General features: G+C 36.5%; 3 protein-coding genes across 6 annotated transcripts; 2 read left to right on the top strand and 1 right to left on the bottom strand.

Annotated features, from left to right (window-relative positions):
* Positions 2,276-5,697, top strand: LOC105169699 (endoglucanase 24). Its single transcript, XM_011090184.2, has 4 exons — positions 2,276-2,910; positions 4,167-4,466; positions 4,552-4,713; positions 4,875-5,697. The coding sequence occupies exons 1-4, from the start codon at positions 2,506-2,508 to the stop codon at positions 5,478-5,480; spliced, it is 1,473 nt and encodes a 490-aa protein (XP_011088486.1). The 5' UTR covers positions 2,276-2,505; the 3' UTR covers positions 5,481-5,697.
* On the top strand, positions 7,802-10,166 carry LOC105169700 (fructose-bisphosphate aldolase 1, chloroplastic). The gene is made up of 6 exons (XM_011090185.2): positions 7,802-8,104; positions 8,425-8,694; positions 8,893-9,002; positions 9,134-9,224; positions 9,302-9,571; positions 9,682-10,166. Exons 1-6 carry the CDS (start codon positions 7,928-7,930, stop codon positions 9,958-9,960), a joined length of 1,197 nt encoding a protein of 398 aa, XP_011088487.1. The 5' UTR covers positions 7,802-7,927; the 3' UTR covers positions 9,961-10,166.
* Positions 10,632-13,852, bottom strand: LOC105169701 (B-box zinc finger protein 19). Of its 4 annotated transcripts, none has more exons than XM_011090186.2 (6): positions 13,413-13,852; positions 12,515-12,611; positions 12,310-12,425; positions 11,974-12,216; positions 11,764-11,855; positions 10,632-11,239 (listed from the first exon to the last, which is right to left on the bottom strand). In XM_011090186.2, exons 1-5 carry the CDS (start codon positions 13,503-13,505, stop codon positions 11,769-11,771), a joined length of 636 nt encoding a protein of 211 aa, XP_011088488.1. In that variant the 5' UTR covers positions 13,506-13,852; the 3' UTR covers positions 10,632-11,239; positions 11,764-11,768. The 4 variants fall into 4 exon arrangements, with proteins under 4 accessions (XP_011088488.1, XP_020551622.1, XP_020551621.1 ...); XM_020695963.1 differs by having other exon boundaries at positions 10,632-11,134; positions 13,413-13,820; XM_020695962.1 differs by having other exon boundaries at positions 10,632-11,156; positions 13,413-13,820.

Below are 17,063 nucleotides of genomic sequence, written 5' to 3' on the forward strand. Positions count from 1 at the left end.
TTGGAAGTTAGAGCCTTGCTGACAAATTGATGATCACTGTTACTGTGGTGGCATTCAACTACAAATTTTAAACTGATGATTAAAATGGTTGCCCTTGGCCCTTAGGATAAGTTTATTGTTGGAAGCCAGCATCTCAGTCATTCCAGGCATTTGTTTAATCTGATGTATGCTGTGGCATAGGATTGCAGGCGACTTGAAGTTCAGTACTGAAAATTTTTGTGCATTTTTCATATGACCACTTGAGTTATAGACGTCTTTTATGTGACCTTGAGCAGGAGTTGGACTGGTGTGTAACATTAGGCTGTAGCTCATGTTGATTAAGAAAGCTTGAGGTCACCTTTAATTAGTATTTTTAATTTTTTTTAACAATATTACAAATCCTCTATTGTTTTCTCATCAGCATTGTGATTATATGCTGATTAAACTACATTAATTTTAAATTTTTATTTTATTATGATATATTACAAAATATTATTATAAGTATTTTACTATTTTTTCCCCAACATTTGTTAGTCACAAAATGATCAGTGATCTCACTTAATGGAATTAGATAGATATTATTAAATCTTCAAATGTTTGCATATTTTGCATTCCCCCTGCAACAAGTTCAAACAAAAATGAGCCTAACTGTAGCTGGTTCCTGATAATCATGAACCTACTGATACATGTTGAAAATGATTCTTACTATTTCCAATCTCATTTCATTTTGTTAATCAAAATCTCACATCCAACCGTAGCTTAATTTTTAGTTATTAGGGAAGGGATAAAATAAAGAAGTTAGGAAAGTTGCTTGTGGATCTGGCAAAAGGGAATGCAATGCAGTTGGCCCTTGGAAGAAGTCATTCTGCCAAGTTACATTATCCTATGAGGCCTGAGGGGGAGGAGGAGAATCACTTTTGAGCTGAAAAAAGCTTTTCAAATACCCCTTTGTCAGAAAATCCCACCCATTTCCTTCAACTGTACATACTCAGAAATTTACTTTAAGCATTCCATCCCAATCCCATGTGTGGTGGTGAAGAAAAGCAACTTCTGATCCCATGCTGCTGCTGGAGGATCAAATTGCTGAGATAATTAGAAATAAAATAAATAAAGAAACAATTGAATTATTATCGTTATTACGGGTTGAATAATAACACATAATGATAGGTGGTGAATTGATGTGAAATGTTGATTCACATGCCTATGGCTGTACCCTTGTGTGTCTTCTTATTGCACTGTTTCTAGGTAGGGATGCCCAAAATTCCACCACACCCTTAATACGACATCACAGCTTGCAAACAAACACGTCATGAAATTCATCACCCTTTTCATTATATTTTTACTCGAATTGCAGATTCACTGCACCAAATCAACCAAAAAAGCAGAATTATTATTCATTCGTTATTCTTCAATCTTATAAACAAAAAGTAAATAATTTGGGCCCCACCCTTTCATCTCATTTGCCTTACCTGAAAAGATAAGAATTTTTGCAGAGAAATTCAGCACACCATCCTCGATATGCACACTCTCAACTTGCCCGCTTTTGTTCATTTAATTTCTTCTTCTTAAAGAAAAAAAGAAATAAGAATGTAGAATAATGTGGTGACATTATTAGCTGAGTAGTATTAAGTGTTAGTAGCGGAAAATATAAATAACAAGTGCTTGAGAAATTAATAGCACAAGGAGAAAAGGAAGCAAGGGGTTGTGGGGGTAGGGGAGTCACATAACTCATAACATTTCTCGGTGCATGTGAATTTGAACTGACACCAATACTACTCGTGTCGGCGCCTATTCCCTTTCCCTCCCCCAACCCATACGCCCGTGAATCCTCCAAACAACAATGTATAATATATTTTTATGCTCTACTTGTTGTATATAGTTCAACAACAATGATTAATTATAAAGTAAATATATAATATTTGGTCGATAATATATTTGATCAAGTCAAACTTGATTTGAATAATAATAATAAAGGGAAGGCCGGAGATGATGAGCTTATTTTTTAAATTTTCTAGAAGTTTTTTGAATTTAGAAGATTTTTTTACTTATAAGTGTCTTTATAAAAAAGTAAAACACAACTATTCATCAAAAGATATAGTAACTTATTTTTTTAAGAAAACTTGTAAATTGATTGAGTATTATCAAGTGAGAAATTGTTGAAATTTGACTCTGAGATTAGAATTTATTGTAATTATGATTTAAATTATATACATATATTTGGAATTTTATAAAATGAAATTGACTATAAATGGATAAAAAGAGGAGTGGAAAGGTAGAAGTTGAAGCAATAGGATGCAAGATTAAGGAATTTATGAAAAAGAAAGGCAGAGGCTAAGTCCAAGAAAATTGACATAACTAGAATATAAACATAGGATCTCACACTTATATAACCCACACATCTGCACGTACTTTTCACTCACCATACACAACTTCTTGTGGGGGTTTTAGTTTAGTTTAGTTTTGCTATACCCATACCCCTCAATCGCTCCCTCTCCCCTCAAATTCTGAGTTTAATCTTTCTCAATCATGAAACCATACTACATACTCTTCCTACTTCTTCTCTCCCAATTCCCATTTTTTGCGGTGAGTTACCATGACTACGCCGACGCATTGTCCAAATCTATTATGTTTTTCGAGGGACAGCGTTCCGGGTACTTGCCGGCGGACCAGAGGTTGGCTTGGCGGGGGAACTCCGGGCTTGGCGATGGGTGGATGGTGTCGCAGGATTTGACCGGCGGATACTATGACGCCGGAGATAATGTTAAGTTTAATTTTCCGATGGCGTTCACCACCACGATGCTGGCGTGGAGCGTGGTGGAGTTTGGGGAGTGCATGCCGCCGGCGGAGCTGAGGAATGCTCTGGTGGCGATCAGGTGGGCCACGGATTATTTGTTGAAGACGGTTTCTCAACCCAACCGTATTTTTGTTCAGGTACATAACGATCTACGTTATGGAAAATAAAAAAACAAATAAAAAGATAAGAGTCATCTTTAGTGTTTATTTTTCCCAATTTTCCCTCTGTGTTTTACTGTACACTGTTGATCACGGAACAAACTCACATCAGGTTCTTTGCTGTTATTCTATAATTACTATTTTCTTTTTCCTTTTAATCGGCTCTGTATTTGTGGGTAGCCTTACGTGTTTAGTTTCAATAATGCAAGTCGCAAGAGGACTAAATCATGATTGGTTATGTACGACTTCCATTATCACCATTAATATCCTGAATGATTATGGTTTGGTGTATTGTTATTATGTCCAAAATTTTCATTACTCACGTCTGATTGTTCTGTTTGTGGTCTCTGAAAATAAATTAAGACAATGATATGCAAGCAAGTATTATCAAAGCAAAAGTGAAAAATAAGACTTTTAATTGCTAATAAAGTAAAACAGGTGAATGTAGTTAGAAATTTTATGACAGTTGAAAGACTCAGAAAAAATGAGTAGATAAACCAACAACTACCTGTTTGCCAATTGCCCCTGCTGTGAGGGTAAGCGGGGAGGAGGATGATGTGTGTGGCTGAGGGAAAATGTCATGTCAGGTCCCTGACCCGTGGAGCATTGAGTTTGTCTGTCTCTCACCAGTAAACCTTTTTGGGTCCCACTTATCTTCTGCACAAATCTAATGGTAGAAAAGTACACTATCACTGTACCTAATTATGCGTGAGAGCTCATTTCTCTATGAATTATCTTATGCCCAGTTGCTCGAGCCTTTCTTGGTGACCCTCACAATGTGGTGAGCCATTCTACATACATGGGCTTAATTAAGGTAAAAGAGACTCAAAGGAGACTCGTAGGCCGGCTGTTGGAAACATATAATAGTGGGAAGAAAATCAAAGGGGTTGGTGAAACACTGACTGGTGTGTGCAGTGATTTATCTTCGAGACATGTTTCTTTTTGCTGTCTCCAATGAGCTTATGATAAGTAGACTGATTCGGCAACTAACTGCACCACTAGGCTATAAAATACTGCGTTAGCTTTTGATGATTGAGGACTTAAAGTATTTCTGCACCTTTAAACTATTTGTCCATATTTAACTGTCCATCTCCTCCCATGATTTTAGCTAATAAACCCAAAATGGTAAACCACAATCCAGAGACTCCCTTGACAAAAAAATTTAATCAGTGAAATTGTTACATTTCTATATTGGCAACTTGGATTTTCTTAGTGAATGTCTCAACCATTCTCAGGTTGGAGATCCGATTAGTGACCATAATTGTTGGGAAAGGCCAGAGGATATGGACACAGCTAGGACAGTTTACACGGTTGATGCACCAAATCCAGCCTCTGACGTTGCTGGTGAGACAGCCGCGGCACTGGCTGCCTCCTCCATTGCGTTCAGATCATCCGATCCCGGATATGCTGAGACTCTGTTTCGAACTGCAACTAGAGTTTTTGAGTTTGCAGATAGTTACCGTGGCGCTTATAGTGATAATTCTAACATTAGAGATGGGGTCTGTCCATTTTACTGTGATTTTGATGGATATCAGGTAAGCCATTTCCAGACAGACTCTTGGTATCAACGGTAGGATGTTTTTATGACTTCAGGATTTTATTCTTTATGTTGATGGACAGGATGAACTGCTGTGGGGAGCTTCATGGCTAAGAAGGGCATCACAGGATAACTCTTACCTTGACTACTTGCAAAACAATGGCAAAACTCTTGGTGCCGATGACAACATTAATGAGTTCGGATGGGACAATAAACATGCCGGTCTAAACGTGCTAGTTTCCAAGGTTAATATCTGCGAACTCCTTTAAACAAGTTGATTATTCACTTATATCCAACACACCAGGGGAAGGAAAATAAAATATACGTTGAGTAGAAATCAAGAAACATAAAGAAAAGGCATTTTATGCTGTATAGTGTGAGAAGAAACGATTTTCTTTTATTGCAGGAGGTATTGGAGAGCAGCATGTACTCTCTCCAGTCATACAGAGCATCAGCCGATAGCTTCATGTGCACACTCATACCAGAGTCTTCCTCCTACCACATAGAGTTCACTCCTGGAGGCCTCATTTACAGGCCTGGCGGTAGCAATTTACAGCATGCAACCACCATTTCTTTCCTCTTACTCGTCTATGCAAATTACTTGGAAAGATCTTCCCAAACTGTCAACTGTGGGGAAGTCAGCATTAGCCCTTCAAAGCTGAGGCAAATAGCTCAAAGGCAAGTTAATTATATCCTAGGTGAAAATCCTAAGGGAATGTCATACATGGTTGGGTATAGTAATTTGTACCCTCAAAGGATCCACCATCGCGGTTCCTCCCTTCCTTCCACCAAAGATCATCCTCAGGTCATCGGTTGCAAGGAGGGATCAACCTATTTTAACTCGTCGGACCCTAATCCTAACATCTTGGTTGGGGCCATCGTGGGTGGGCCCGGGGAAGACGATGACTATGAGGATGATAGAGCCGATTTTCGGAAGTCCGAACCCACAACTTATATCAATGCACCATTTGTTGGAGTTCTTGCATACTTTGTTGCCAATCCTAATCCTTAGTTAGGGCAAGAACATGATGAAAAATGTGTATAGATTCAAGATGAAGAAAGTATTGCGAGTGGAAATTAGAAGAAAAACAAGAGAGTCTCTCATCTTGCGTAAAAGCAAGGAGGAAGAGGCTAAGTGATAGGATTGTTTGGCTACAATAGCTCATTGGCCATGCATGTCGTTGCAGCTATGAATTTCAGTTTGAACTTTTGTTTCATTCATACTTCAATCAAGTTTTCACCAACTGCGGTATTCTTGAAATCGACAATTTCACTCTTTTTACCTGTCTCTACCACATTGAAGAGTGTGTCCTGAAAATGCAACAAAAAAACATTATCTTCCTTCGTCGGTGCTCATCTGAACTCTTATCTGGTCCTGCAATTTCCCAATCTTTTTAATATGAGATGATATATTAGAACTAGTTTATCAATTGTTAACTTAGTGGGATCTCTCTCTCCCTCAACTTCACATTTAATTGATTTCTCCATCATCTTGTCAATTCCTATAATTTAAATATTGCAATGAATTATATCATTTTCTTTTGAAGAATAGAAAGGATATTTTTGGGACACAAAGCAAACAAGCTATTAATAATGAATATTTTTCGGGCCTACCTCCGTACCACGGGATAGGAATGTATGAACCCATAGCTCAACGATCATGCACTTAAATTACCAACAAAATGTTTGACATATTTTGCATTACCAAAACATTATAGAGCTCATTTGATCTGTATGATAGAATTAAACATGATAAGATTAGATAGGATGGAAAATTGAATAATTATTAATTCTATCTTGCATTATGTGATGTTTGATTTGAAATATTGTATGTGGGATATCTTATTTGATAATATAATATGGTGATTGGTTGAAAGGATTATAACGTATGATTAAATAGGAAAAGACTGTAAAGGGTATCCATTTTTAAGGTATTTGTATTTTTATATTGTAACTTGTGAATAATTTAAAAATAATTAAAAGAATCACTAAATTATTTATTGAAATACAATTGCTTAAAATGAAATTAATTTGTGAATTTTTCTTTTTTTTGTGTAAATTCATATAAAGCCGAAGTTGAAAATATTCAATTAAGTAATTAATGATAAAAACTCAAATATTTTTTAAATGTCCAAAATAAGAAATAAGTAATATTTTTACTATATTTTATTATTAAATTATTATTTTATTCATCAGATTTTGATCAGAGAAAAAAATGGGAGAAAAGAGCAGAGGAATAAGCGTTCGTTAAGTCGTGGGAAGAAGAAAGAGAAAGAAGGGAGAGAGTCCAAGGGTGAATTAGGCAAAAAAAAAATTAACCTTAATTTGTAGGATTATTTATATCAGTTAAATAGACTTGATTCATAATACCGTATATTGTAATTAATAAGACTGAGCTTGATATTAATATCGGACTCTAATAATACTAACCAAATGTGTAACTAGTAATTATAAATAATCAAATGGGACCTATTAGTATAATTTAATTTCATGTGTAAAGACATGTCAATGAGTAATTACTTGGAACGATCTGACATAGGAATGCATTCTACTGGTGATTAGAATATGTGGCAGTAAATTCAGTGATATGGCGTTATAACTTTGGTTTCTTTCTACAGAAATGGTGAGGGAGAGGCGGCAGGCAAAGTTTGGTTTGAATCAATGGGTAGATGTTGAACTGGTGGGGAAAGAGAGGCTCTTGTAACTATTCCGTGGTAGTGAAGATGGGTAGGATAGAGGGCGAGAGGATTTTATTTAATGATGCTCCATCAAAGTTGTTGTTTGAAAGGATGCAGGGTTTATATATCTAAACCCCATCTCTTTTTCTCAGGGTCTATAATAGTGATTAAGAAGAATCGTACCCACCACTAACAACGCTTTTTCAGTATGAGCCTTGACCCCAATTCTCTTTTTTAACTTCAAATTTTGGTGTTGACGTGGAAAAGAGCCTAGGGTTGATATGGTGCTCACTGTCACACCAAATCCTGCCACTAAATACTGTCCATTAATCACAACCCATCATCATCACTCACAGCCTCACATTTTACATTCTATTTCCCAGTGAAGTAGTGAGAGTCTACAATCTCTCCCAACACCATCACCTCTACCTCTAGCACACCTTCAAGAAAACATCTCATTTTTATATTTTTTTAATTAATCCCTTTTTCTTTCTTTATTTTTTTTTTCGAGGTGGGTGTCGTTCCATCTATTTCAACCACTTCCGCTGCCTGCCAAATCACATCCACACGGCGACCTCTCATTGGTCCATTCATGCCAGCCTCAAACAAGACATCGTTTTGACACTCTACACATGCAACCCTTATATATATACACACACACAAGCAGCAGTGCATAGTATGGTGTGTGTGTGTGTGGCAAAGAGAGTGAGAGGAGGATAAGATTTGTGTGTTAACGTTCACACAAAAAACACATCATCCCATCAGAGATAGCTAGCTAGCAATGGCCTCACCATCACTCCTCAAGTCATCTCCCGTCCTTGACAAGTCTGAGTTTGTTAAGGGGCAGACCCTTCTCCGCCAGCCTAGTTCCATTTCCGCCCGCGGCACCCCTAACACCGCCCCCTCTTCTCTCTTTATCCGCGCCTCCTCCTATGCTGATGAGCTCGTCAAGACGGCGGTACTTCTACTTTTACACTAGCATGCTACTCGGAGTTTCTATTTTAAATTATTGTTATTGAATCTTATGCTAGTTTTAAGTATTGGTTTAGTTTGATATTGTAGCACTCACCTAATTAATCAAATCTTGTATGGGAAAAGTTAGATATCTTGGTGAAGTTAAATCAAGAACGCCTTGTCCCTCAAAGTTTATAGCTGGGACAGTACTATCAACACTAAATACATAGCGCACACACGCAACTCATGGGTTCTTTACTATCACTTCAACTACGTGGAAATATCATTATTGACAATGTGATGCACATTGGTATGTTGGTGTAGAAAACTATTGCATCACCAGGACGTGGAATCCTTGCCATGGATGAATCAAATGCCACCTGTGGAAAGCGTCTGGCCTCCATTGGGCTCGAGAACACTGAGGCCAACCGCCAAGCCTACCGGACCCTCCTCGTGACTGCCCCGGGCCTCGGCCAATACATCTCCGGAGCCATCCTTTTCGAGGAGACCCTTTACCAATCCACCATCGATGGCAAGAAGATGGTTGATGTCCTTGTTGAGCAGAACATTGTCCCCGGTATCAAAGTCGACAAGGTAAATAAAAAAACCTGATTTTTACCTTAACTCGGGTCTGTGTCAAACTTAACTAGTTAGATAGTATAAGGCGACAAGACATATAAACTTATACTACTTGTTTGATTAGTTGGGTTTGGCCAGACTATATAAGCCGAGTGAGATGCTTTAACTAGTTATGATCAGTTGTGCAAGTGTAATTTAATTGGATATGAACAGGGTTTGGTTCCCCTTGCTGGTTCGAACGATGAGTCCTGGTGCCAAGGGCTCGATGGCCTTGCTTCCCGCTCTGCTGCTTACTACCAACAGGGTGCCCGTTTTGCTAAATGGTGCATTAATGCATTTTATTGTTCCATTTTCTTTTATATGTGTATTCATGTAAACAAGTTTCTATAGTGTTTCAAACAAGTCGAGCTTGAGCAACTATTAATTAATATCTTCTCATGTTTTGATGATTCAGGCGTACTGTTGTGAGCATTCCCAACGGCCCTTCTGCCTTGGCCGTGAAGGAGGCTGCCTGGGGCCTGGCTCGTTATGCTGCCATTTCTCAGGTATATTGATAACATTATTTGGCTCATGTCTCTATTGGCTTTGCATTTAGGCTAAGCTTGATTTTGGTGGTTTTCAGGACAATGGACTGGTCCCAATTGTTGAGCCAGAAATCTTGCTGGATGGTGAACATGGCATTGATAGGACTTTTGAGGTTGCCCAGAAAGTGTGGGCTGAGGTTTTCTTCTACTTGGCTGAGAACAACGTGATGTTTGAGGGTATTCTCCTCAAGCCTAGCATGGTCACTCCTGGTGCTGAGTGCAAGGACAAGGCCACCCCCGAGCAGGTTGCTGACTACACTCTCAAGCTCCTCCGCAGGAGAATTCCCCCAGCTGTCCCTGGAATCATGGCAAGTTTTCTGAACTCATTTCACATATGTTCTTAATTTATCTTGATCCGACACAGGTATAAATGAGTCGTGTCTTCAACCTAAGAAAATTGTTTCGATCTTCTGAGCAGTTCTTGTCTGGTGGGCAATCTGAGGTCGAAGCCACGCTGAACTTGAATGCCATGAACCAAGCTCCCAACCCGTGGCACGTCTCATTCTCCTACGCCAGGGCACTCCAGAACACCTGCCTCAAGACATGGGGAGGGCTGCCAGAGAATGTAAAGGCAGCTCAAGAGACTTTGCTCGTCCGGGCCAAGGCCAACTCTCTGGCCCAGCTTGGCAAATACACCGCTGAGGGAGAGTCTGAGGAAGCCAAGAAGGGAATGTTTGTCAAGGGCTACAGCTACTAAAAGCTTATTGCTTTGCACTGCCAAAGGGAAATGTCTACAGATGAAGCATAAAAAGATGTGTTGTCATTCATGCTTATAGCAATTGAGACTATTTTTGTTGATTAAATGTACTTTATTAACTGCTTAATAAACCTGATGCTGATGAGAACTAGTTAGTATGTTGTGCCAGAAGCATGATATATAAATTTTTCCAGAGTCGTGTTTAAGACTTGTGGAGTACATATCTATCTACATTATGAATAACAGCATATAGATTTAAATTTTCTCCTTCCGAACTGTTGAAGATCAGATCTGCCAGAAGAGAAAATCTAATACTCTCACTGGTAGCTTTAGCTCTGAAAGTTTATGCTCAAGACAGGTTGAAGCTTCAACTGCTTAATCTCAGCATATTCTTATAGCTTAAATCTTCTAGTACTTTGTTTTATAAGGTCTGATTCCATCTGCAGCTGACTGGTCTTGAAATCTCCTCAAAACACACACATACTGTCAAGCTCTGGCACATCTATACTTTAGTGAAACAACCAATGGAGAATGGAGAACTCAGACATAAGTTGCATTTCAGACCTTTTGCTTCGTGTAGTCAGAAAACATGTAAGATAATCGAACGTAATCAGCATTGATGGATATTCCGGGACATCAGGATTCAGAACCCATGCCAAATACAGCAATGCTAGATGAAACAAGAAACACAATTCCATTTCAAGCAGCAACGAAGCGAGTGATTTCAAAGTTGAGCTTTGAGATACAACTGGTGACTATGTTCATTGCACAACATAAGCTAACGAATTCCAGATACAGGACCTCGACTTTGACCACTAAACCAACATCTAGCAATTTTCTATTATACCTTGGGTATGGAAGAAAACCCAAATAAGTTTAGAGAAATGATAAGAGACAAAGGAAAAAGACCTCCCTGAGCAGTTTTATTGGCGACTTTCACATTTCTGAGGTCTCCTAATTTACATTAGAGCATATTCCACAAACTTCTTGCGGAACAGCTTTCTTCACTAGAAACACTGCACAACTCTAAGAATAGCCAAAAAACTTGTTTTGACTATTTTGGTGAACTGAAGTTGGCTCTTGAATAGATAAAGGTCCTACAGTTGGCTTTCAGGGCTGTCCCATGTGCCGTCTCATTCCGTTGCTAGTAACAACTCAAAGCACAATGCCGGGTCTACAGGCAATTGGAAGAGAAGCTGGAAAAGTGTTGGTAAAATATACAATCCAAAGATATTTCTTCGCTCTACGCAATACAAATATCACATTCATCAGGCTTGCTCTGGAAAGCAACAGTTACATTAATCAACATATTTGATAGAAATGCAATGTTCAAAATAAATCTTAAAAATTATTTAATTAGGTAGAGAAGTGCTCAAATAAACCCACTGTTTAGCATTCATAATGCTTTCATTTAAAATGATTACAACACAACAATCTCCTGCTTATTAACAAGTCTTTGCGTGCAAAGTGAAAACTGAAGGTAATAAAAGAATCATTATGAGCACTCTGGACATCCAAAAAATTCCAAACAACGACAATTATTGATAAAGAAAAAAGAAGTCAGGAAAACTTCAGTTACAGGGATTAGTTAAGTAATATCAAAACATGCCTATATGGAACCCTTCATATGGAGCAAACTGCAGGATACATATAGATCAAGCAGCATCATTATGGAATATGGTTAAAGATTATTAAGTTTTTCCTTCTTTTGGCTCTTTTTCTGCTGCTAACTATCATTCAACATTTCACCCTGACAGAGACGACAGAAAATTTACAAGATATTTAGACATATATGGAATATACCTTCATTACTTCTCAGGCTCCCTTTTTAAGTATCCATCTGGAACCACACTTTCAGATTCATGATTGTTGTAAGCCAAAGTATCCAGTCGGTCCTTGGAAGAAAACAGAGAGAGAGGATTGATTTTTAAAATTACTGGACCATAACCCAAGAGTTACCAAACAATGATAGTTTTTGAGGCACAGGTGATGATTCTGGTTAAAAAAGTTTACCTGGTTACCCGGAGTTTGTCCGTGCACCCTTTGAGGTCTGGAATTGAGGTCAATCAACTGATTCTCCATTTTCTCATGACTATCAATGTTGTTACCTAGAATTGGCTCAGGAGAATCCCGGTGATTTTGCTGATTCTCTTTCGCTCTAAGACTAGACATCTGAATCGGTTCCCTCTTTGCTTCACCAAGATGAACTCTTTGTGATCCTGGTTCATCTACACTTCCAGGTTTGTCGCCTGGAAACTACAGAAGCAGACCATAGAAGAAATAAAGGTAACTTCTCATGTTGGCCTGTTACAAAAATGAGAACCAGTGCCCTTTAGTTCAACCACAAACCTCAACTCTCTGCCTCAGCAGGAGGTATCTTCCATGGGTTCTTTTACCACCGACATGGACAATCATATCGCATTGCAGACAAAGGGAACTTCCATCGATCTCACAATAAAAGAAAGCTACACAAAAGGGCCCAGGTAGTATTTTTGAAAATCGGTTGCCACCTTTCAGATATGAGGAGGAAAGGAAGAGTTATGAAGCAGCATACCAGGAGCATTTTCGCATATGTCGCAACGTGGGACTTCACTGGGCTCAGCAAGTCCAACTCGTACATGTCTACTGGCAAGCTTGTTACACATGTGGACCTGCCACAACAATTTTCATACAAAGATCAAAGTGTTGACAACTGGCTAAGTATTCGAGCAAGTACGAGCCAAATGTATTTGAAGGAGTAACAAACTTGAAGAGATAAATCCCACCTAACAGAACAAGGAACACCAATACATCTTCTCCACATCTTGATACAAGACTTAATCTTTCTTTACTTGTAAGTTATATTGTTGCAGCCTTTTATACAATTCCAAAAAGTAGGTAATCTATTCGCAGTGGCAATCCTTCACTAAAACCGCTACTAACCTCGTGATATTAAGAAGAGGGATCTTGCAAGTCAAGTTGATAAGCCAACTATAACATCAAAAATCATTGAAAAAAAGGCCAACCTAATTACCAATTTAAGGGAGCTCCTTCAAGTAATGAGGCATAGCCAACACCAGCATAAACGGGAAACCGATAAAGAAGTAATACAGCATCTATAACATAGGAACTGACATGTACTCAGTCAGATAATATTTCCTGATAGACTATGCTACAGATAACATTTTCCCAGTTTCTACTCACACAAGCCCGCGGAAGCGTAACCTCTAAAATCATAAATTCTAATCATATAGTTAAACTCGCAGTCTGAGAAAACATATCCGGAAACTATAAATCAATATCCAAGGCAAGCTAATGCAACCTTATAAACGAAATATGCCAATTACTGCATGCAAAAGTTTGGTATTTTTTTCTTGGGGGGGAAAAAAGAAAAAAGTCCAATTAGATCCACTCATACTCGCATCAGTTCAGATACATGTGCGCTCAAGCGTGCAAACAAAGGAACATCGTACCTTATCATCACAAGAACGACAAAGCGCCGCCTCATCCGCCGCGCAGAATATAATCGCTGCCGCACTCTCACAAACGTCGCACAGTGTTCTCATTATCACTGTTTGTGCTTCTCTAATTCGTTAATCTTATCAATAATCACTATCTCACTTCATAATCCCCACTTGTGCGCATAAATAAATACAGAAATATTCATACAACAGCTCCAAATATATCAAACACTCAAAAGTATAGATACAAACAACTGTATCTGTATATAAACACACACTGGATCACATTTACTGCGTGAGAATCTATGCGTATAGCGACAAGAAGAGATCTAAGGCGAGGTTTCCGCCGCTGGGATTTTATAAGGTGTGGTTGGGACAGATGTCGGAGATCGGAATTTGGAGGAGAAATTCGGAATTTCGGAGACAGAAAGGAAAACCAGTCAGCTGCCGTCAGAGGCACTTTATGCACACTCGCGCCCTACAGTGAGCCACTCTATTCGCTGCTATATGATGACGCGTGTCCCTTGAGAGCATATGCTTTTACTATATTACCCTCAGCTACCGAATCAGTTTATATATTAATTGGGACAATTATACTTCATTCTTTTGAATTTTTGTACAATTATATATAAACCTATTGTGGTTTAGAAAGTACATTCAATATTCTTGAGATTTATTCTCGTATAACAAATAGGCCCCTCAATTAATCAAAAATTGTCGAAATTGTTGATATTAATAAAAAATTGAATGAAAATTTATTTTTACACTAGATTGATTTATTACTGAATTATTATAGGTGAACTAGATATTTTGTAACAAATTTCCTTTATAACGGTGAATATAAACCCATCACATGCATTAATGTATGAAAATGTATATATGTGATTTGATTATAAAATTATTTATTCAACATACAATAAATTAGTAATAAATCAATTTTGGATAAATATAAATTTTATCTAACTTTTTTGTTACATTCATCAAGTTTTGTGAATTTTGGCTAGTCGATTGACTTATTTATTAAACCAAAACAAATCTCAAAAATATTAAATGAAATTTTCAAATCATATGGCGTTTATATGTAATTACACTAAATCGTAAAGAATGTGAGTGTAATTGCCCCTATTAGCTGTTATAGCCTTTTGTTTTTCTTTCCTTCAAAATTTTGAAAATTATAAAAACATGAAACGTTTTAATTCATAATTTAAAAATAATAATTATGTGATTGATTAAGTATAATTAAATCAAATTCATGCTTTGTGTTTGTGTGTGTGTGTGTGTGTGTGTAGTGTTTGTACTCGTAAAATTGTGGGTGTGATGGAATATTTTTTTTGGTTTAAATTAAATGTCTTATACATAAATGAGTACTGATGAATAATTTAAAATTGAACATTGGAATATACATGTTTAGATAAATTAGAGTTTAATAAAAAAATCAAATATAAAAATATTTAAATAAAATCTTAAATAGATATTCAAATTTTCAAATATAAATAATAATCAATATTGTCAGTCTCAATAAAAATTACTCAATCTACTCCGTAAAATAAATACATAGAAAAATGAAATGGACTTATTCATCAAATTGCATTTAATGCATGGAGTTAAATTTAAATTAATATAAATACAATATCAAAATATTAAATACTAATTAAATATATTAACAATATTTTGATGTCTCTAAAAAAATAATAAATTTAAAAACTACTATAATCAAAATAAAAATAAAATTAGAGGGTAGTGGATTTTGAATAAATTAAGGGGGCAAGTGGGGAAAAAGAGTAGTGGGTCCCGCAAGCGAAGAATGGTGGAGAAGGGGTTTTAGGTTCCTCTTGAAGAGTTGGTTTTGGTCCACAAACAATAAAACAAAAGCCATAATATATACAGCATTGCAACAAACAAAGGTGTTTTGGATTCAAAAAAGTCAAGGGCGAATTGAGTGAGTAGCAATACCATCCATCTCTCTCTCTCTCTCTGTCTCTCACACACACACTCCCTCTCCCTCGCTCTCCTACAGCGCAGCCCCCTCTTTGCTGTACTTCCATTCATTCATAGCCACAAACACCAAAAGTGATTACGTGGAATGAAAGCAACTCCCCACCCATTCTCACCCACCAATTTCATACCTCTCTTCACCTTCTTCCTTCTATCTTCATCTTCTTTTTTTTCTTTAATTATTATTACTTTTACCTTCATATCTTGTGGATTTGATTTTAAAGTTTATATTAATAAGTTAGGAGAATTATTATGATGTTTAGTGTAATTATATGTAAATTTTTTATAATATTGACAATTATATTTAATATTATTAACGTTTGTTTTTATAAATTAATAATATTTATGAATTTCGATGATATCACAAAAAATTGTATGAAAATTCATATTTGTTCAATTAATTTATTACAAATTTATTCCAGGTCAACTAGATACTCGCTGACCAAACTACCTTTAGACGTATTAACATGCTACTGTATGTAAAAAGGTACATCTTGACCCTATAACGAGTTTGTGTTGAGTTCAACAAGGCAAATATATATTTTTTTTTAATTCTTTTTGTTGATATCAACAAATTTTGTAAATTTTACTCACGCATGAATCTATTTGTTGGATGGAGATAGTGTTAGGAGTATTAAGTGTGATTTCACAAACTACAAAAAATTTACGTATAATTACATCAAACCTCAAGAGAAGCTGTGTAATTTTTCAGATTAAGTTTTAGTATTTCAACCTTTTATTCTTTCAAGACAAGATGATAGTTACTTTTTATTATATTAGTAAAATAATTTAAGATAAATACATATAATACAAAGAAAACAAATATTTAAAAAAAATTAATTAAAAAAACATTTTTACACATTAAAGTTTTGATTAAATGCATCGAGTGTATTGACAATGTTAATTAATACTAGGGTAAATTACAATGCATTTTTACGAAATATTTTCATAATTGAGTATCACAAAAGATTATTTTTAGAAGATCATTAATTTCAAAGATATATTTATAATTTTTTAAAATAATGAGGTATTTATAATCATAATATTTTTTTTGAAAGTTGGTCGTAATTTACTTTTTAAAATTATTAAACCTTGCAAAGAAATATCTGGTGGGCCGGTGTAATTTGTTATGGGTCGGACTCAATTAAAAATGGGCTGAATCCAGTTTTAAACTAACAAGGCCCATAAAATTGGGCCACTTTGTTCTCTGCAAAAGGCCCAAGATGGCCCGCTCTAGTATAAGAAAAAGTTAAAAAGAGAAAACCAAACCACCTACGGTGATAGAGTCAACATAAATTTTGAGAGACCTTAAAAAAAATTAATTTTTTTATTTGCAAATTATGAAAAGAATATATTATTATTGAAAATAAAATTAATTTTAAAATATTTTCTTAATTAGGATTTAAATTAATTATTAAAAAAATAGAAAAAATGAAAAAGATGTATTACAATAGTTGTACTCAACTCAAGGGGCATACAACGGTAAAGTGATTAAGTAGAGATACTCCCGGTATCCGTATCCTACGCCCCTATTCAATATCATTGTATCAATATGCACACCGACGCTCCTCACGTGGCCACGTGCCTATCTCCCACGCCTTTTTAAATCAAATCAAGGGCGTAACAGTAATTCGAAGCTCTCTTCCCGGTGGCGCAACCAACGTTGAC

Source organism: Sesamum indicum, linkage group LG8 (assembly GCF_000512975.1).
Source record: "Sesamum indicum cultivar Zhongzhi No. 13 linkage group LG8, S_indicum_v1.0, whole genome shotgun sequence".
In the NCBI taxonomy this organism is placed as follows: domain Eukaryota; kingdom Viridiplantae; phylum Streptophyta; class Magnoliopsida; order Lamiales; family Pedaliaceae; genus Sesamum; species Sesamum indicum.